The sequence below is a fragment of the Rhipicephalus microplus genome, chromosome X (genome assembly GCF_043290135.1).
Source record: "Rhipicephalus microplus isolate Deutch F79 chromosome X, USDA_Rmic, whole genome shotgun sequence".
Classification (NCBI taxonomy): domain Eukaryota; kingdom Metazoa; phylum Arthropoda; class Arachnida; order Ixodida; family Ixodidae; genus Rhipicephalus; species Rhipicephalus microplus.
Genome location: NC_134710.1, coordinates 445,200,398 through 445,215,742, shown reverse-complemented (window position 1 = coordinate 445,215,742; position 15,345 = coordinate 445,200,398). Strand labels below are relative to the sequence as shown.

Here is a 15,345-nt window from a genome sequence, read left to right as displayed (position 1 = left end):
TGTTGAGATTCTCCACCCTTCTTCATCTCCCAGTCAAAGAAACTTCTGTTAATTAGAACAAATTTTATGGTCTCTTCAGGCTCCATTTACTGTTATTCTATTTTTACTTCCACCAGAGTCTTATTACATGCTCTGGCCAGTTGTCTGTCCCTTGAAGTAATAAGCTTGTGTAAGTGACAAAACAACCTGTAAAATGCTTACGTTTTTTTTTCTCGAGCTTTCCCCGAAGCCTTTCATTTTCCTTCAGCAAAGACGCATTTTCTTTGTGAAGACTGCTCACTTCAATGTTTTGCATCTCCAGAAGCAGCTCCAGATCTTGGCTCCTTGTTTGTCTGTCTTTCTAAAGTAACAAAAATAGAGCCAACATTTAAACTATGATATATTTTCATTTTAACGAAGTCATAACTTACAAAGTGCTTCAAGCACAAGCTAATATATAGTATATCTAGCTCATCTGACTTCTCATTTGGAGAAATCTATCAAATGGCAGAGTTTTTAGGAAATTTTTTAAGAAGGTATTATGGTGTTTAGGTTTCCCGAAAACTTAGATGGACATTTACATTTATTAAAATATTCTGTACGAAATGCTCCCAGCATTACTTCTCTAAAGAGCAAAAAATGAAGAGTCATACAGGTGTATGCTGTGAAATTGCTTCTTCAGTTATTAGGATTCAACACAAGCACAGTAAAGAAAAAATCCTCGTACCAATAACAATATTTGAATTAGCATTTTGTAAACAGTATGCGGTTATCAACTTAAAAAGGTTCTCCCAGGAACCTAGTCTTAAAGTTAATATTGCACATCAATCTTGCAGAATCGGCAGACGACTGCTGTGAAGTGGCCCACCGCGGTGGCCTAGTGGCTAAGGTACTCGGCTGCTGACCCGCAGGTCGCGGGATTTAATCCCGGAGTCGGCGGCTGCATTTCCGATAGAGGCGAAAATGTCGTAGGCCTGTGTGCTCAGATTTTGGGGCACGGTAAAGTATCCCAAGTGGTCGTAATTTTCGGAGTCCTCGACTATGATTCTCTCATAATCATATGGCGATTTTGGGACATTATATTTCACTTACAAATCAACTGCTGTGAAATGCAACAACGCATCAATGCTAATGTTATGCGCAAAATGAAATTAGAGAGCCCAGCTGTGTGTATGTGACAAAGAAGAAGGTGAGCAGCTCCTCCACCTGCTTTCCGAGAACAACAAAGAAAAAAAAAGAAAAAGCTAAGATCCAATATAAACTTGTCCTGCCCACCAAGACAAGCTTCTCCGATTTTCTCTTAATTACCTCTCTCTGATAGAGCTTTCTAGCAGTGCTTCCAGATGATTGTTTTACACATGTGCTAGGTTGCCTGGGTGACAGAGTTATGCTGCAAGTAAAGATTCCATGAAAGTGCGTACAGTGAGAGACTACATGCTACGTAGCTTTGCTGTATGTTGTCGTCAGCGGGTGACATGCAATAAGGTAGCCGCTACAGATTAGTCTTCTATGTGCCAAGGGCAAGCAGGTATTTTTAGTGAGGTGACATTTCGGAAATAAGAAATACCGTAGGTCTAGACTTGACAGGGCCTATAACGGTATGCTTGCTGCAAATAATAATACCGTAAGGGTGAGATACTTGAAGGTGCAGGTAAAAAGCACTACAAAGACCTCGTTTGCATGCTAAAGCCTAAAGAAAGAGCACTTCAAGAAAATCACTAGCACGTTCTCACTGTTTCATGCTTTTTTATATTCAGGACATAAAAATACCGTATTTTTTTCTACATCACTACTTTTCCTAGATTTTCAAGCATGAGTATTAAGCATATTAGAGGCATGTGGTCAAATCAGAATACTGTTGTAATAACATTTCATACTGTGCGCAATATGTCGGCAGAGTTTTCGACGCACATGTCAGCCAATTATTCATCACCAATCGCCAATCGGCCTTAAAGTGACAAGTCCCCATACAGAGGGTGTGATTGAGCACAAGGTTGATTAGCCTAAAAAAACCTGTTTTACAATGTGGATGTTGTTGTTGCTTAACTGGGATGAATATGTCAGATTGTTTCATCTCCTGTGAAATAAATGCCGTGAAACTCCTGTCTGCTTGGCATATTCTGACACTATTTACAATGATTTTATCAGAATGGCACTGTACATAAAAACCCCCATTTGGTGCACTTGGGTGCTGAAGTAGAATTTTTATGAAGAGTCAGGATAACGCATGGAGTTTAGATAATTTAAAGTGCACATTAAGCAGTGACAAGCAATATACTGTTTTACATGATGTGGTATTGACAGTCAAAATCTCTAACTTCTGGTTCAGAGGAAGTTTCACATACGAGCCCCAGTTATGGTGTGCCATAAGCTTCTAGCTATAGACAATGTCACAGTCTCCTTGTTAGCCTTTTTCTGCAATGTGAAGGAACTATACAATTAATTTTTTTTCACGGAACCAGTGCCTGGCTAGACGAGCTGATTTAAGGAGATGAAGGTGGTGGTTTTTTACATCTTTGTTACACGATTACACGATTTGTTACATCTGTTACACGATTTGTTACACGATTTGTTACACGATTTGTTACATCTGGATCTAGCCAAATTGAGATGATCCATATCAAGCTTTTATTGATGCTAGCAATTTTTTCCTAGGAATTGAACACGGCAGCTGTCGCACGAGCCCAAAACCAGTTGTTAGAGCATTTGCTAGTCGACATCACCAGAGATTGAAAAATTTGTTCGTGGCAGAGAATCTGCACAAGACCAATCGATGAGGGAGTAGTGACGTGAGGAGCAAGTGAGTGCAGGAGTCGAGTTGAGGAGCTGGCGCTTGGGCCAGGAGTAACTCTCTTTTGCAGCGAGCTGGTCTCCATTGGCACTGTAGATTTTGTTTTTGATAAAAGAATGAAGTAGGAGAGGTTGATGCCATTCTGGTGGCACCAGCTACTCCATTTCTTTTAGTAGGCAAGGTATACTGTAATCAACAACAAGGGCACAAAATGTGAGTCAGTATAGCATACGATGTGAAAGTACACAATTACGAAATTTCACACGTCAGTTGACATACAGTTAATAGGTCCATATATTCCACACAAAAGGTCAGTTCTCCTCACATGACAGTTCATATTCGCCTAATAGATAGGTATGTACACAATTTCCACATACACGATCAGTTCACACTAGATACATATGCACACAATTTACACATACAAGCTACGTTCGTAGTGAGACAGATGATTACACATACTAAAATACTATTTAAATATTACATACTTCCTTTGGCATGAGCCCCGCCGTGGTGGTCTAGTGGCTAAGGTACTCGGCTGCTGACCCACAGGTCGCGTGATTGAATCCCGGCTGCAGCGGCTGCATTTCCGATGGAGGTGAAAATGCTGCAGCCCCGTGTGCTTAGATTTGTGTGCATGTGAAAGAACCCTAGGTTTTCGAAATTTCTGAAGACCTTCAGTACTGTGTCTCTCATGATCATATGGTGGTTTGGGGACGTTAAACCCCCAATATTAAAGAATCATCTTTTTGCACGAATACGACATCGCATACTGTAGGTCAACATTTACATAAAATATTTGATTCCCAAAGGAACGTCTTGAAGGCAACAAGTGCTTTTTTCTCAAGACCTGCAGTTGGCCATGAACGTAGTATTTTCGTCACAGTGAAGGGCCTCCTATCTAAAGGTTGCAAGCTTGCTCGTCATACTTTTCTTTGTGTTTCATATTTTGGGCACTTCAGAAGCAGGTGAGATACGTCTTCGTCAGGGGACCACAGGAGCACTCTGTACTAGGCGCACGCTTTATTCTGTGTAGGAAGTGTCGCCTAAATGCTGTACGAAGCCGTAGATGGTGAACCAATAATTCAAATCTAATTTTTCTTGACTCTGACGGGATGCTTAGTTTTCTGCAAGTGTCTATGAGATATAAGTCGGAACTTTTAAATTTTTGTCGAACCATTTGTCTTTGGCGACGCCACATGTTAGCTGTCTCAGAAGTAAACGTATTTCAGTGTGTGAAATTGGCTTAACAAATCTCTCTTCGTTATTGTGAGCCCTATGATCCACGGCGTCCACTGCAGTGTTTCCTGGAATGCTGCAGTGACCTGAAATTTATTGAAACTTGATTACGTGGTTCAAATTTTTTGCTCTGGCATGTTTTTTAAGGTCTCATATATGAGGGTAGTGTTCTAAAAGAAGTTTTTATCACTCTGTAGCGACGCTAGACTGTCCTTCGGATCACTTAAGATTACCTGTTTTTGTGCCTCTTTTTCAGATGTTATGAAGCATAGCGCACATAGACTTGTAAACATCTCCGCAGCAGTGGAAGACGTCACTCGACATAATTTAAATGTCTGCTCTATTGCCAAGAATGGGGTGACAAAAGCTCAAGAGCAGTAGTTTGCATTGCAAGAACCGTCTGTATACACGTGAATATACTGTTATATAGGGAATAAATCTAAAATAGTGCCAGCTGCTGTGCAACTGTCATGAACATGTCCTTTTTGTATATTATTCGCCCTACAGACAACTGCTTTTGTTTTTTGGTCTTGGCAGCGTCCTAGGAAGAAAATTGATATCTACTCTGTTTATCTCATACCTACATACTAATGCTTTATGTGCATGCGCAAATTTTTGTAGCTTACATTTATTTCTTTGTGTAAGTGCGAGCTTTAATGGATGTGACTCATGCTGAGTTGTGATACGTAAAATATGGCGACAAGTTCTGACAGTTTGTACTACGGAGAATGGCGAATGACAAGCTTCGAATATTACGAGTGAACTCGATGTTGCCTGGGGACTCCCATGCATACCCTTAACGCCCATGCCAGTAATCTCTGAAGGCGCTCCTCTGCATATTTTGATATATCCCGGATAATTGGTGCTGAATATGCAATCTTTTGTTTTATTAGTGCGTTATGCACTTGCAGTAATCAAGATACTGATCCTCCCATGTTGTGCCAGCTATTTGACGTAGTACGTTTTTAACCATGTTGGTCCCTTTTTTGAGAGTGCGGATGTGCGACGCACACGACAGCTGTCTAAAGGATAGAGCCAAGGAATTTATGTTCTTTCACCAATGTCAACGTCTGTCCATTCAGTGTGAGTTTGAAGTTGTTCATATGTTGTCTGCTGAAAGGTAATACCGCTGTTTTCGTGCACGCGAGACTCATGCCTCTGTCCTTCAAAAACTTGTTGACCACCTCAAGACCATGTTGTAGGACAGCTTGAACTTCGCATATATCTGGTCCTGAGGCCCAAATGCAGATGCCATCTGCGTAGAGTGAATACCTCAATCCGCTTGGTAACCTTCACGATAATGCTGCCATAACACAGTTAAAGAGGAGTGGGACGCCATGTGTGACGGAATGATAATTGTTTTGTCATTCAGTTGTTTCAGTGTACATTTTGCTATCGCTCTAAAATTTGAAATCTATCACAGTGATCGACCACAAGGTCCAAGTTCTAACATCCCCGCCAGCATGTTAATGTGACCAAATGAGTCGAATGCTTTCTGAATGTGAAGAAATACTGCTATTGTGATGTTTCCCACGTGGTTCCGTGCTCAACACATGTGACAATGCCTAATATCGCATCCATTGTGCAACGCCTTTGACTGGAACCTGTCGTATTGTCTGACAACCCTTTTTATGTTCACACCACCGTTGAATTCTACTGTATACAATTCTTTCCATCAACTTGCCAACACAGCTTGTGAGACTGACTGGGCAGAGTGATTAAATACATAAAGGATTCATTCATAAATACATAAAGCATTCATCTCATATGAATGAAAAAAACCCATTTGCCTTCTCTGTCGGGTGATAATGATGGTATTCGCATACTGGAATGTAGCGCCACATGCAAGGTCCTGACACTTTGTTAATGCCTACTACTTCGACTTAGGTTACTAAGAAGCACTGCACTGCAAGCTGCAGTAATGAAGCAAATTTATACTTGTGACTTACCTGTACCTTTTTGCTCACTTTTTAGGGATTATTTAGCTAATGCACAGCATATCTAATATTTCTAGCTGTACCAGTAACACCAATCACAAATTACTTGCACATGTCTTTACAAATAAAAAGTCAATCTTTTGGTCCTCGCACTATACTTCAGTAATAGCTATACCAGATACCTGGACTCTGTTTCTTTTAACAAATAGCCAGAGTATAACCATGGTCTTGGCTAGTTAATGCAGACATGATTGAAACATGTGTTCTTTCTAGGTATTTTGTGCAGCAGAGGTACAAGATGAGCGTGTTGACAGCTCGAGGGCAGAGAATAGACAGACATATACACACAAGTGTAACCGCGTGTGTGAAGTGAGAAAAAAATCACTTGTTTGACAGGTCACTGCCTCTTCACAAAGGGCGAGAGCGCGGACTTGAGATGCGGAATAAAAAAAGATCTTTACTATAGTACGCGCTAAGCATGGGACCACGAGTGAGACAATTCTTGCCCCCAAGATTGATGGTAGAATGATTATGGTGCTTGTTGCCGACTTGGAAGTTCTGGATGCGATCTTAATCGTGGCGCTCGCAATTGCACTGTGCAATGTAAGTTCGCATGAAAGAACATAGGAAACTGAAAATTTTCAATGGCGTGCCTGAATTTCATATAGGGGTTTGGGCACGTTAAATCTTCCATATTAAGTACAGGGATGGCTGGTTCCGAGTGAAGTAGTAAGTAGGTGGTGGCATGTGCATTGATCATTGCTGTCCAAAAAATAATGCAGCCTACGAGCTTCCTGTTTAGCATACAGCATCGGCATAGCTAAATTTTGAGAAAATAGTGTACTGTGAAATTCTGAGCGAATGTCTGGTCCAGTTTTGTTGCTAATTTTTGCACCGTTCCAAAAAAGCGCTTCGCGCTTTATCGTGCATCACATCTATGCAACCCTGACTTGCTTAAATATAACCAAATTCCAGTTAGAAACCCAATTTTGATAATACTGAGTGCCTGCACCTGAATTATGTTATCACCCAGATATTTATTTCTTCCCGCAAAATGAGCACTTTCCGAACGGGGGTCATGACACCCATGGTGAATTTTAGGCTCCTACAAGAAAAAACCTTGACTTTCGACATTGGTGTTAGCGATTGGGAAGCTTAGTATAGTATTGGTTAACACTGAGCCTAATTAAAATGCTGCTTCAGGTAAATAGCTAGAGACCTAATACAGATTAGTCTTTGAACCTCCAAATTAGGCTAATTGCTTAATTAGGTAAAATAAGGTTCTTGATGGTGCAATTGCAAAGTGATTCTCAATGGAAGTTGATGTACCTATAGCCAAAACACGGGAATTGCAATGTGATCGCGTGAATATTTTGTGCATGACCGTGTGAGTGTACGTGTGCCTAGTCAAACCTGGACAGGCCAGTGCCGACCTAGCTTTATTTTGCCTCAGCCTTGCACGACTCGGCGAAAGCTGAGCAATTTTTTTACCGTGTTGAAAGGCTCCACCGATGGCAGATCTTGAACGCGTTGGCATACACCTAATGACCTAACAGTCGCATGCCAGCATTTGGCAATGTTGAGTTTGAGGTTAATTAACTTGTAGCGCAGGTTAACTTGTCGTCTCCATGTTTTTGAAGCTTCTTTCAATTAGCTTTCTCTGGCTGCACAGAAAGCAGAGACACTTTTTATAATATTTATAGGATGTCTTGCGTCCAAAAATTGCGATATTTATGGGAGAGATGCCGCGTTAGAGGGCCTGGTGTAGTTCGGCGACGTATACCTAACGTGCTTCTAATTCTGTGCACTCGAGCTTCTAGCAGATTGCGTCCATAAAAGTGTGGCCGTGATCTCGGTCCTGCTCTTAACAAGGTGTTATCTAAATTATGGCTTAATGTAAAAAGTACGGCCGCTGTGATCGCTTTTTTATGAAGGTGAAAAAAGGCCCATGTGCCTAAATAAAGTACCCGTTAAAGCATCCCAGGTGGTCGAAGTTTTCGGAGACCTCCACCTCGGTATCTTTCATAATCATATGGTCGTTTTGAGAAGCAAAACCCCCAAAATTACTATGGTTATTAGAGTAGAAGGTCTTCGTCCTAATAAGTGTTGGCTCATGGTATGCATTAATCGGCGCATATAGCACACATGACAGCGAACATGATATCGGCCAGTCACTTCATTTCATTCATTTAAGTACTCAACGAAGGAAGAAACACTACCAAAATAATGTCAATCTAACGCTCGCTGGTACATGATTTCTTTACAAAACTAGAGTAATTATTATTATAAATATCTGGATTTTTACATTCCAGTCCACGATGCGAATACGAGGAGATAAAACGCCAAAAATTTTCAACCCTTGGTGTTTTTAAGCCGCACTGACATCGCAGACTACGGTCCTGTACCGTTTTACCTTTATCAAAATGCGACCTACCGAGCCTACAACTTTTGCGTCACCAGCCTCCAATCTCAATAGCCGCTGTACCATTGCGGCGGCACGTCTAGAGCGTCTCCACAGCCACCATAGTTCTCTGTAAAAACAAATGATACAATGAAATTTTATTAGTAATAATTTATGGCAGCAAGCTATACATATACGATGTCTCCAATGGAATTCACTGTAATTTCACAGGACTTTTTAGAGCGTTTACTTGTGAACAAAATGCAATTACAATTAGTGGAGTAAAGTGTGATTTACTGACGACATTTGTCATGTTGAGCTATTCGGGAAAACTACTGAAAATCATAATTATTGAAGTATGCATGAAAGAAGGACCATGTGTACAAATTTATTATGCATAAATCAAATGTTGTGCTGAGCAGAGTTAGACGAAAACAGTGGATTGCGATACTCTCGGAGAAACTCTGTGTAGTAAACAAATATGTCTATTTAGCAACGGTTACCATCGCAGACGCGAACCATGAGAATGAAGTAACTAGACGGATAAGAATTTTGTGGTGTGGAATTCGTTGTTATTTTAAAATAATGAAGGACATTTTACCACTATCTTTCCAAAAAAAAGGTATAACAGCTGCATTTGACCGGTAGTTTCTTATATGGAAGAATACTTCAAGGTTTACGAAAAGGCGAAGAGCGTTGAACTTAAATTGAGTACGGTGTGACGAGCCATAGAAATATGTGTCATAGGTGTACTTACCATGGGAAAGTATGCAGCAGAGTGGACAAGAGAACAGATGAGTGTTATGAATATCTTAGTCAAAATTAGGAATGCAGCGAGAAAGCGAGACAACTGGTGGCCATTAAAAAGAACAGCATGGAGTCTAACAGGAGACAAGCGCGTAAAAAGGAGGCAGAAAGTTTAATGGACAAATGACATTCATAAGTTTCCGGGGTTAACGTGGGCGCCATATGCACAAGACAGGGAGGTTGAAGAAACATGGGAGTGGCATATACCCTACGATTAGCATAGTCGTGTTGCTCGTGATGGTGAAGATGATGATCACCCATTTGTGAAGCAAAAATGCGCAAGTTTGAGCACATGATTGGTACACAATTGCAAATCTTTTTTAAGGGCGAAGCTCCTGAAGGCATGGGTCTGTACATCCTCCGATGTATGTAGTAGTAGTAAGTAGCCACCGGTGGCACATACCCGCTCTACTCTAGCGCGGGTATGTGCCACAGGGGGATGCGAGATGGGAGATGGCGGTACATTTAGTGTTCACTAGATGGGCACATGGATGGACGCATGCACGTACGAACAAACTGACTAGCAGACGGACGGACAGATGGGCGGACGCGCGAACGTATGAACGGATGGATGCACGAACGGACGGACACACAGATGGACGGACTCACGGATGGACGCACTGAAAGACGGATGGACGCATGGATGAACGCATGGATAGTCGCATGGACGGATGGAAGCAAGAATGAAAGGACGAACTGAAGCACGCACGGGCTGACGAATGCTTCGCCCCACTAATCATCATTCACTCGGTGGATATGCTGGGATGTTTTTTTTTCATAAGCGTATCGTTACTGCGACAAAAAACGTGTCAAAAGGCCAATCATGTTCCAGCCTTAGCGTTGTCGGTGAGTGTAACGTGTGCTTAAGTTTCATTTATTAATTCATGTCAAATGCACTCTTGTGCGTTGGCATTTTAGGGTGGGCGGAGTACTTGTGTGCCACAATACGATGATTACTAATGTCTCAGCGAACACTTTCAATATTATTTGAAGGTTAGCTGCTGGATATTGTATAATTTCAGCTCATAAGCTGGTTCACATAAAGAGGTAGAAGTGGTTAGTAACAAAACAGTTGAAAGGCATACTTGACTAACTAACGAAAATTTACTTTTTACACTGATTCAATTATTGCACCTTTTTCATTCGCAAAGTTTAGCCATAGATTTCGCATGGTTGATCCACGTGGAAAGAATTCTTTGTGGTTGCCACCAGTTTTGAGGTATTAATTTTCAAACAACACAGGAAAACGCATTGTAATTCCCATTTTTTTCTTAACAAAACGTCATTTGATGTATTGAAGCCCAAACTTAAGCAACGAAAAGGCTGAGCACGGCGTAATGCAGACCTCAAGCAGCGCAGTGGTCTCACCTGTCGAAATATTGAAAATAAAAGAAAGAAGAAAAGAAAAAAGAAAAGAAAGAAAAATTGAAAGAAAGAAAAAAAACAAAAAAGGAAGAAAGAAAGAAAAAAAGGAAGAAAGAAAGGAAGAAAGAAAGAATGAAAGAAAGAAAGAAAGAAAGAAAGAAAGAAAGAAAGAAAGAAAGAAAGAAAGAAAGAAAGAAAGAGGTTGCGCAATCGCCATAAGTTTTCGTGGTCTACATTTTGCTGAAGAAGATCACACCTAGGGACATCTATCCCTAGCCTCGTTGAGACGACGTGGTGACCACCGCCACCAAGGATCTAGTTTATGTCTATTCGTTGGACCTGCGCTCCGGCTGGCAATCCCGATGGTTGAACTTGACCACTCCTCGACCGCATTCGTTATACCCAATGGCGGAAAGCAATTCATTGACACGTGATTTGGGCTGTGATACGTGCTTGCAAGGTTTGGACAAATAATCAATGTATTCCTCGCGGCTTCAAGTGGCAGATGAATCTTTGCTACCTGAATGGTACTGCATTCTTTTCAGATAACTTAGTGATTGATATGTATTCAAAAGGTCGAAGCTATCGTCACTACCCTGGGCTACAATGAACTTGGCGCACGAAAACGGTTTATTCTGGGCCCTCTCTCCGTCCGAGATGGTGCGCTTTCGGATACCACTACACTGTGTGCCATTGCTGCACTTTTTTAACTGGCGATGAAATGCATTTCCAGCTTTTGCGCCTTTGATTTTATTTCATTCGTTTCATTCACAGCTTCCCCACAAGTAAAGTGCATTTCACTGACCGCCAGAGTGACCTTTAAGCGCGCTACCTACATATGTCGATGAATCCAGCAAGCTCCGCTGCATTCTTACGTCACCTCATATCTTGCGAACCTTTGATCTACTCGCCTTAGATGAGAGACAGAGTGAAGTTTACTTGAACAGGAAAGCTGAGGGCGCCCCAAATGGAACAAGGACACTGGCGTTGTCAGCTTCGGCATTGTGCTTGCCCAGCGAAACGTGAGTGTGACGAGATAGTCGTTGTTGATGCCACATATGTACCTATATGAAAGCACGAGCGAAAACACACAAGCGCGGTTGAACCGCAAGGCCTACCCCCCCCTCCCCCTCCACCGAAAAGAAGTTCCAGCTAGGGTGTTCGTGTACTATCAACAGCAAAAGTTTGCTTCACGTTAGATCCACAACAAATGCGTATTTCTGCTATATCACAGCCTAATGATTGAAATCAAGTTGGTGACTGTATATGTCGGAATGCCAACTGCAGTAAGGTATTTCCGTTTCAAAATACATTCCCAGACAAAGCGGGAATTTAGCTTTATCAAACATTTCAGGCGAATGAAGTGCACTTACGTATGTTCTGGCATAGATAGCACATAACATGTCACTTATGATCGTCACGGACCCGCGTCATACCACACCAGTTTTGGTATACATCCAGTGAAAAAAATGCGTGGACCCGCAGCCTGACACTGTAATGGGAATTTTGCGGTACGTGTTATGTAGGCTATTATTTTCATAATTTTCAATTTATTGCCTCGCAATCATGTATATCGTCTGGTCCACACCGCTCCATTATCTATCAATTTTGGTGTATACCAGCCTAGCGCACTAGATGCGAGCGCACCATCAGCGCGGCATGTACATCATGCCGTACATAGCATACACCTCATTCCTTTCATGTTACCACCTGCCATTTACCTTCGTCACTCAGCCCTGTTGTTCCAAACCAAATGGTGTATACATCCATATAATGAAGCTGCCACGAGTGCACAAAAAGATAGATAGATAGATAGATAGATAGATAGATAGATAGATAGATAGATAGATAGATAGATAGATAGATAGATAGATAGATAGATAGATAGATAGATAGATAGATAGATAGATAGATAGATAGATAGATAGATAGATAGATAGATAGATAGATAGATAGATAGATAGATAGACAGACAGACAGACAGACAGACAGACAGATAGATAGATAGATATATAGATAGATAGATAGATAGATAGATAGATAGATAGATAGATAGATAGATAGATAGATAGATAGATAGATAGATAGATAGATAGATAGATAGATAGATAGATAGATAGATAGATAGATGATACAAAGTCGAAGAATTCGTTAGGTAATCTTCTGCTTTTATAAATGTCGAAAACCGAGCACTCAAATGTTGCGACGTTCGCATTTCTTTATCTCGTTAGTACGCACTCGCGCACGTGCGATCAAGTGACAACTGGCGTTATTTCTTTCCTAACAAGTTAAACAACAATGATATGTTCCATTGGAGACTGCAGAAACGCACGCGACGCACCAATATCCCCTTGCACGCACAAAATCAACGGCGCCGCTGGAGCATCAGCCACATCGGACCATCTACGGATTTATTGATTGATATGAAGGGTTTAACGTCCCAAAATTACTATATCAACATGAGAGACGCTGCGTCGCAGGGCTCTGGAAATTTCGACTACCTAGGGTTCCTAACCTGCACCAAAATCTGAGCATCTTGACCTACAGCATTTACGCCTCCATCGAAATTGCAGCCACTACAGCCGGGATTTGAGCACGCGACCTTCGGGTCAGCCGCCGAGTATAGCCACTAGACAACCGCGGCGCGGCGACCATAGATGGCGGCGGGCTGGATGGTCGCGGTACTTTCCGGGTGGTATGAGCGTCCAATTCATAACGGGGCACTGACACGTGTGCGACTAGGCTCACAGAAAAAAAAACCTTTTTATGTTTGCCCAAAAGCTTATCTACTTCGAATGGCTTAATTTTATTATATGAAAGAAGAATATAAATTTATGTTTCATCGCTCTGCCTCAGAATGACCTCATTTTTCTAACAATTCTGTCCTTCAACACTACTTTTCTGCCGTCAATATTCTCACTCTCCTTTACTTGCTTCTACCACCGACGTGTCCAGCTTTCAATGATTGTCCCTAAAACCCAAAGCATAATGTAGGTTTATAGCCACACGTATACTTAGGTGGACATTTTTGCATACAATCAAAACATGTTGCCTCGTTTTCTTAGCTTACCCACAGCATGTACATTGTTCTTTTTCACTGAATCTCGCTTTATGACTATGCTTTATAAAGCAACCAAACCTCGCTTCGAACAGTAAAGCTCTTCCCCTAAATTATCATAAAACCTCTCCTGTCTTATTTTGTTCTTACCCTTTCGGCAGTTACTGAGAGCCGGCTCCTTTTCCATCGCTGTCATCCAATGAATCCTCTCCACTTTTCTTACTTTTCACCTAACGCTTTTTGTTGTCGTGTCACCCTCACTTCCAGCGGTATGCTGCTCATCCTCCCAGATCTTTTTCTCCACTTGCTGTCTACGCTCTTCCTATACAAATAACTGAACACCGTATCTGCCCATCTACTCTCCTTCATTTTGCCAAGCATCTCTTCAAATCTCAATTTGCTTTCACCTTTCCTTACTTCAAAGCATGCCCATTCAGTATCCCCCTTCACAGCCCCGTTCGTTGTCTTCTCGTGAGCACCCACCATGAGACGTCACACAGTTCTTTGATTTACATCCATCCTGACTGAGCCTCTGAATTTATGAACACCATTGAGAGGGAGAAAGAGAGAAAAGCAACAAGAAGGCACAGAGGTTAACTAGGCTAAACGCGGTGTCCTACCCTACAAAGGTGAAGGCATAAAAGGAAAAAAGTATAGAGGAGGAAAGAGAGGTAAGAAATCATGGTATCACGCATTGCAGCACGTAGCACACTTGCTCAGAGTGTCATAAAACTGTGAATAGTCAGAAAGTACGGGTCGACTGCGACTGTCTTAGATGAAGTACACCGCAACCCCTTAACACCGAGGCGGACGATCACTTCAACTGAGTTGTTTGTTTTTGTTGATTTTCATAAAATGAAACATGCAAATAATAACAAAGTCGAAAAATTACAGAGAATAGTTATTTGAATTTCAAGTGGAATACAAAAGTAATAAATAAAATGCTAATAAATGTCTGAGACACACAAGTTAGCCACTGATATGGTATAACCATAGCGTATTTATTATGCCATTCAAGTCCACTGGCAGATCATTTTCAAACTCTACACAATATGACAAGGCACCTAGTACCGAGTCTCATTTTACTCACGGAGTTTCTCGTCCTGAAGTGTTGGAGCCGTACATCAGTCGTATCGTGCCGCAGCCCAGGGGGACTGTACGCTATCCCGCATCTCGACGGTCTAAGCTCATACCAACGATTGTGGCCTAGGCAGACTAGGTTTTGCACGTGTTGAGAAGGTGGTCTTATACCCACATGCAACGTGACGCGAAACACATCAATTAGAAAAACAAGTCGAGTTTGGCGCGTCGCATCGCCAGGCACGGTCACGACGACTGGCGCCATCGGTGTCGCCGCCAATTTTGTGTCGTTCTGCTTCTGTCTCGGCATCATACGACCGCGCCACGCTCCAACGCTTTTAGAGTGCGTTGCGGAACGGCCTACCATGCCACACCTGCATACTTTTGCTTCGGCACCCACCCACGCCAAACAAAACGAAAAACCAGGAAAGTAAGCATTTTGTTTAGAACTCTCTTTCTTCATTGATGCTTTTTATTTTCTTCATTTCACTTAAGGAGCTGTCGTCAGTTCGTTTCGTCCTTGTTTTGAGGACTGGTGTTAAACTTTAGGTTGTTACTGGGGCGACATTACTGCAAATTCCTTGGTTTTGCTGATTTTGTGTGCCTTAAAGCGTCAAGTGACACTGTGGCAGCAGTGCAAGCTTGCCTGCCGGTGCTTGTTCAGCTAGGGGCAGCATTCATGGTTCATTGA

The 15,345-nt window shown here is 41.8% G+C and overlaps 1 protein-coding gene across 2 annotated transcripts in view; it reads right to left on the bottom strand.

Annotated features, from left to right (window-relative positions):
* The window catches only part of LOC119187206 (uncharacterized), a 59,884-nt gene extending 44,968 nt beyond the window's left edge, over positions 1-14,916 (bottom strand). For both annotated transcript variants that reach the window (XM_075880584.1, XM_075880585.1), the window contains exons 1-3: positions 14,665-14,916; positions 8,378-8,474; positions 202-340 (exon numbers count right to left, since the gene is read on the bottom strand). In XM_075880584.1, the coding sequence (XP_075736699.1) occupies positions 202-237 (36 nt within the window). In that variant the 5' untranslated portion in view covers positions 238-340; positions 8,378-8,474; positions 14,665-14,916. The remainder of the gene's footprint in view (positions 1-201; positions 341-8,377; positions 8,475-14,664) is intronic.
* Positions 14,917-15,345: the final 429 nt, after the last annotated feature.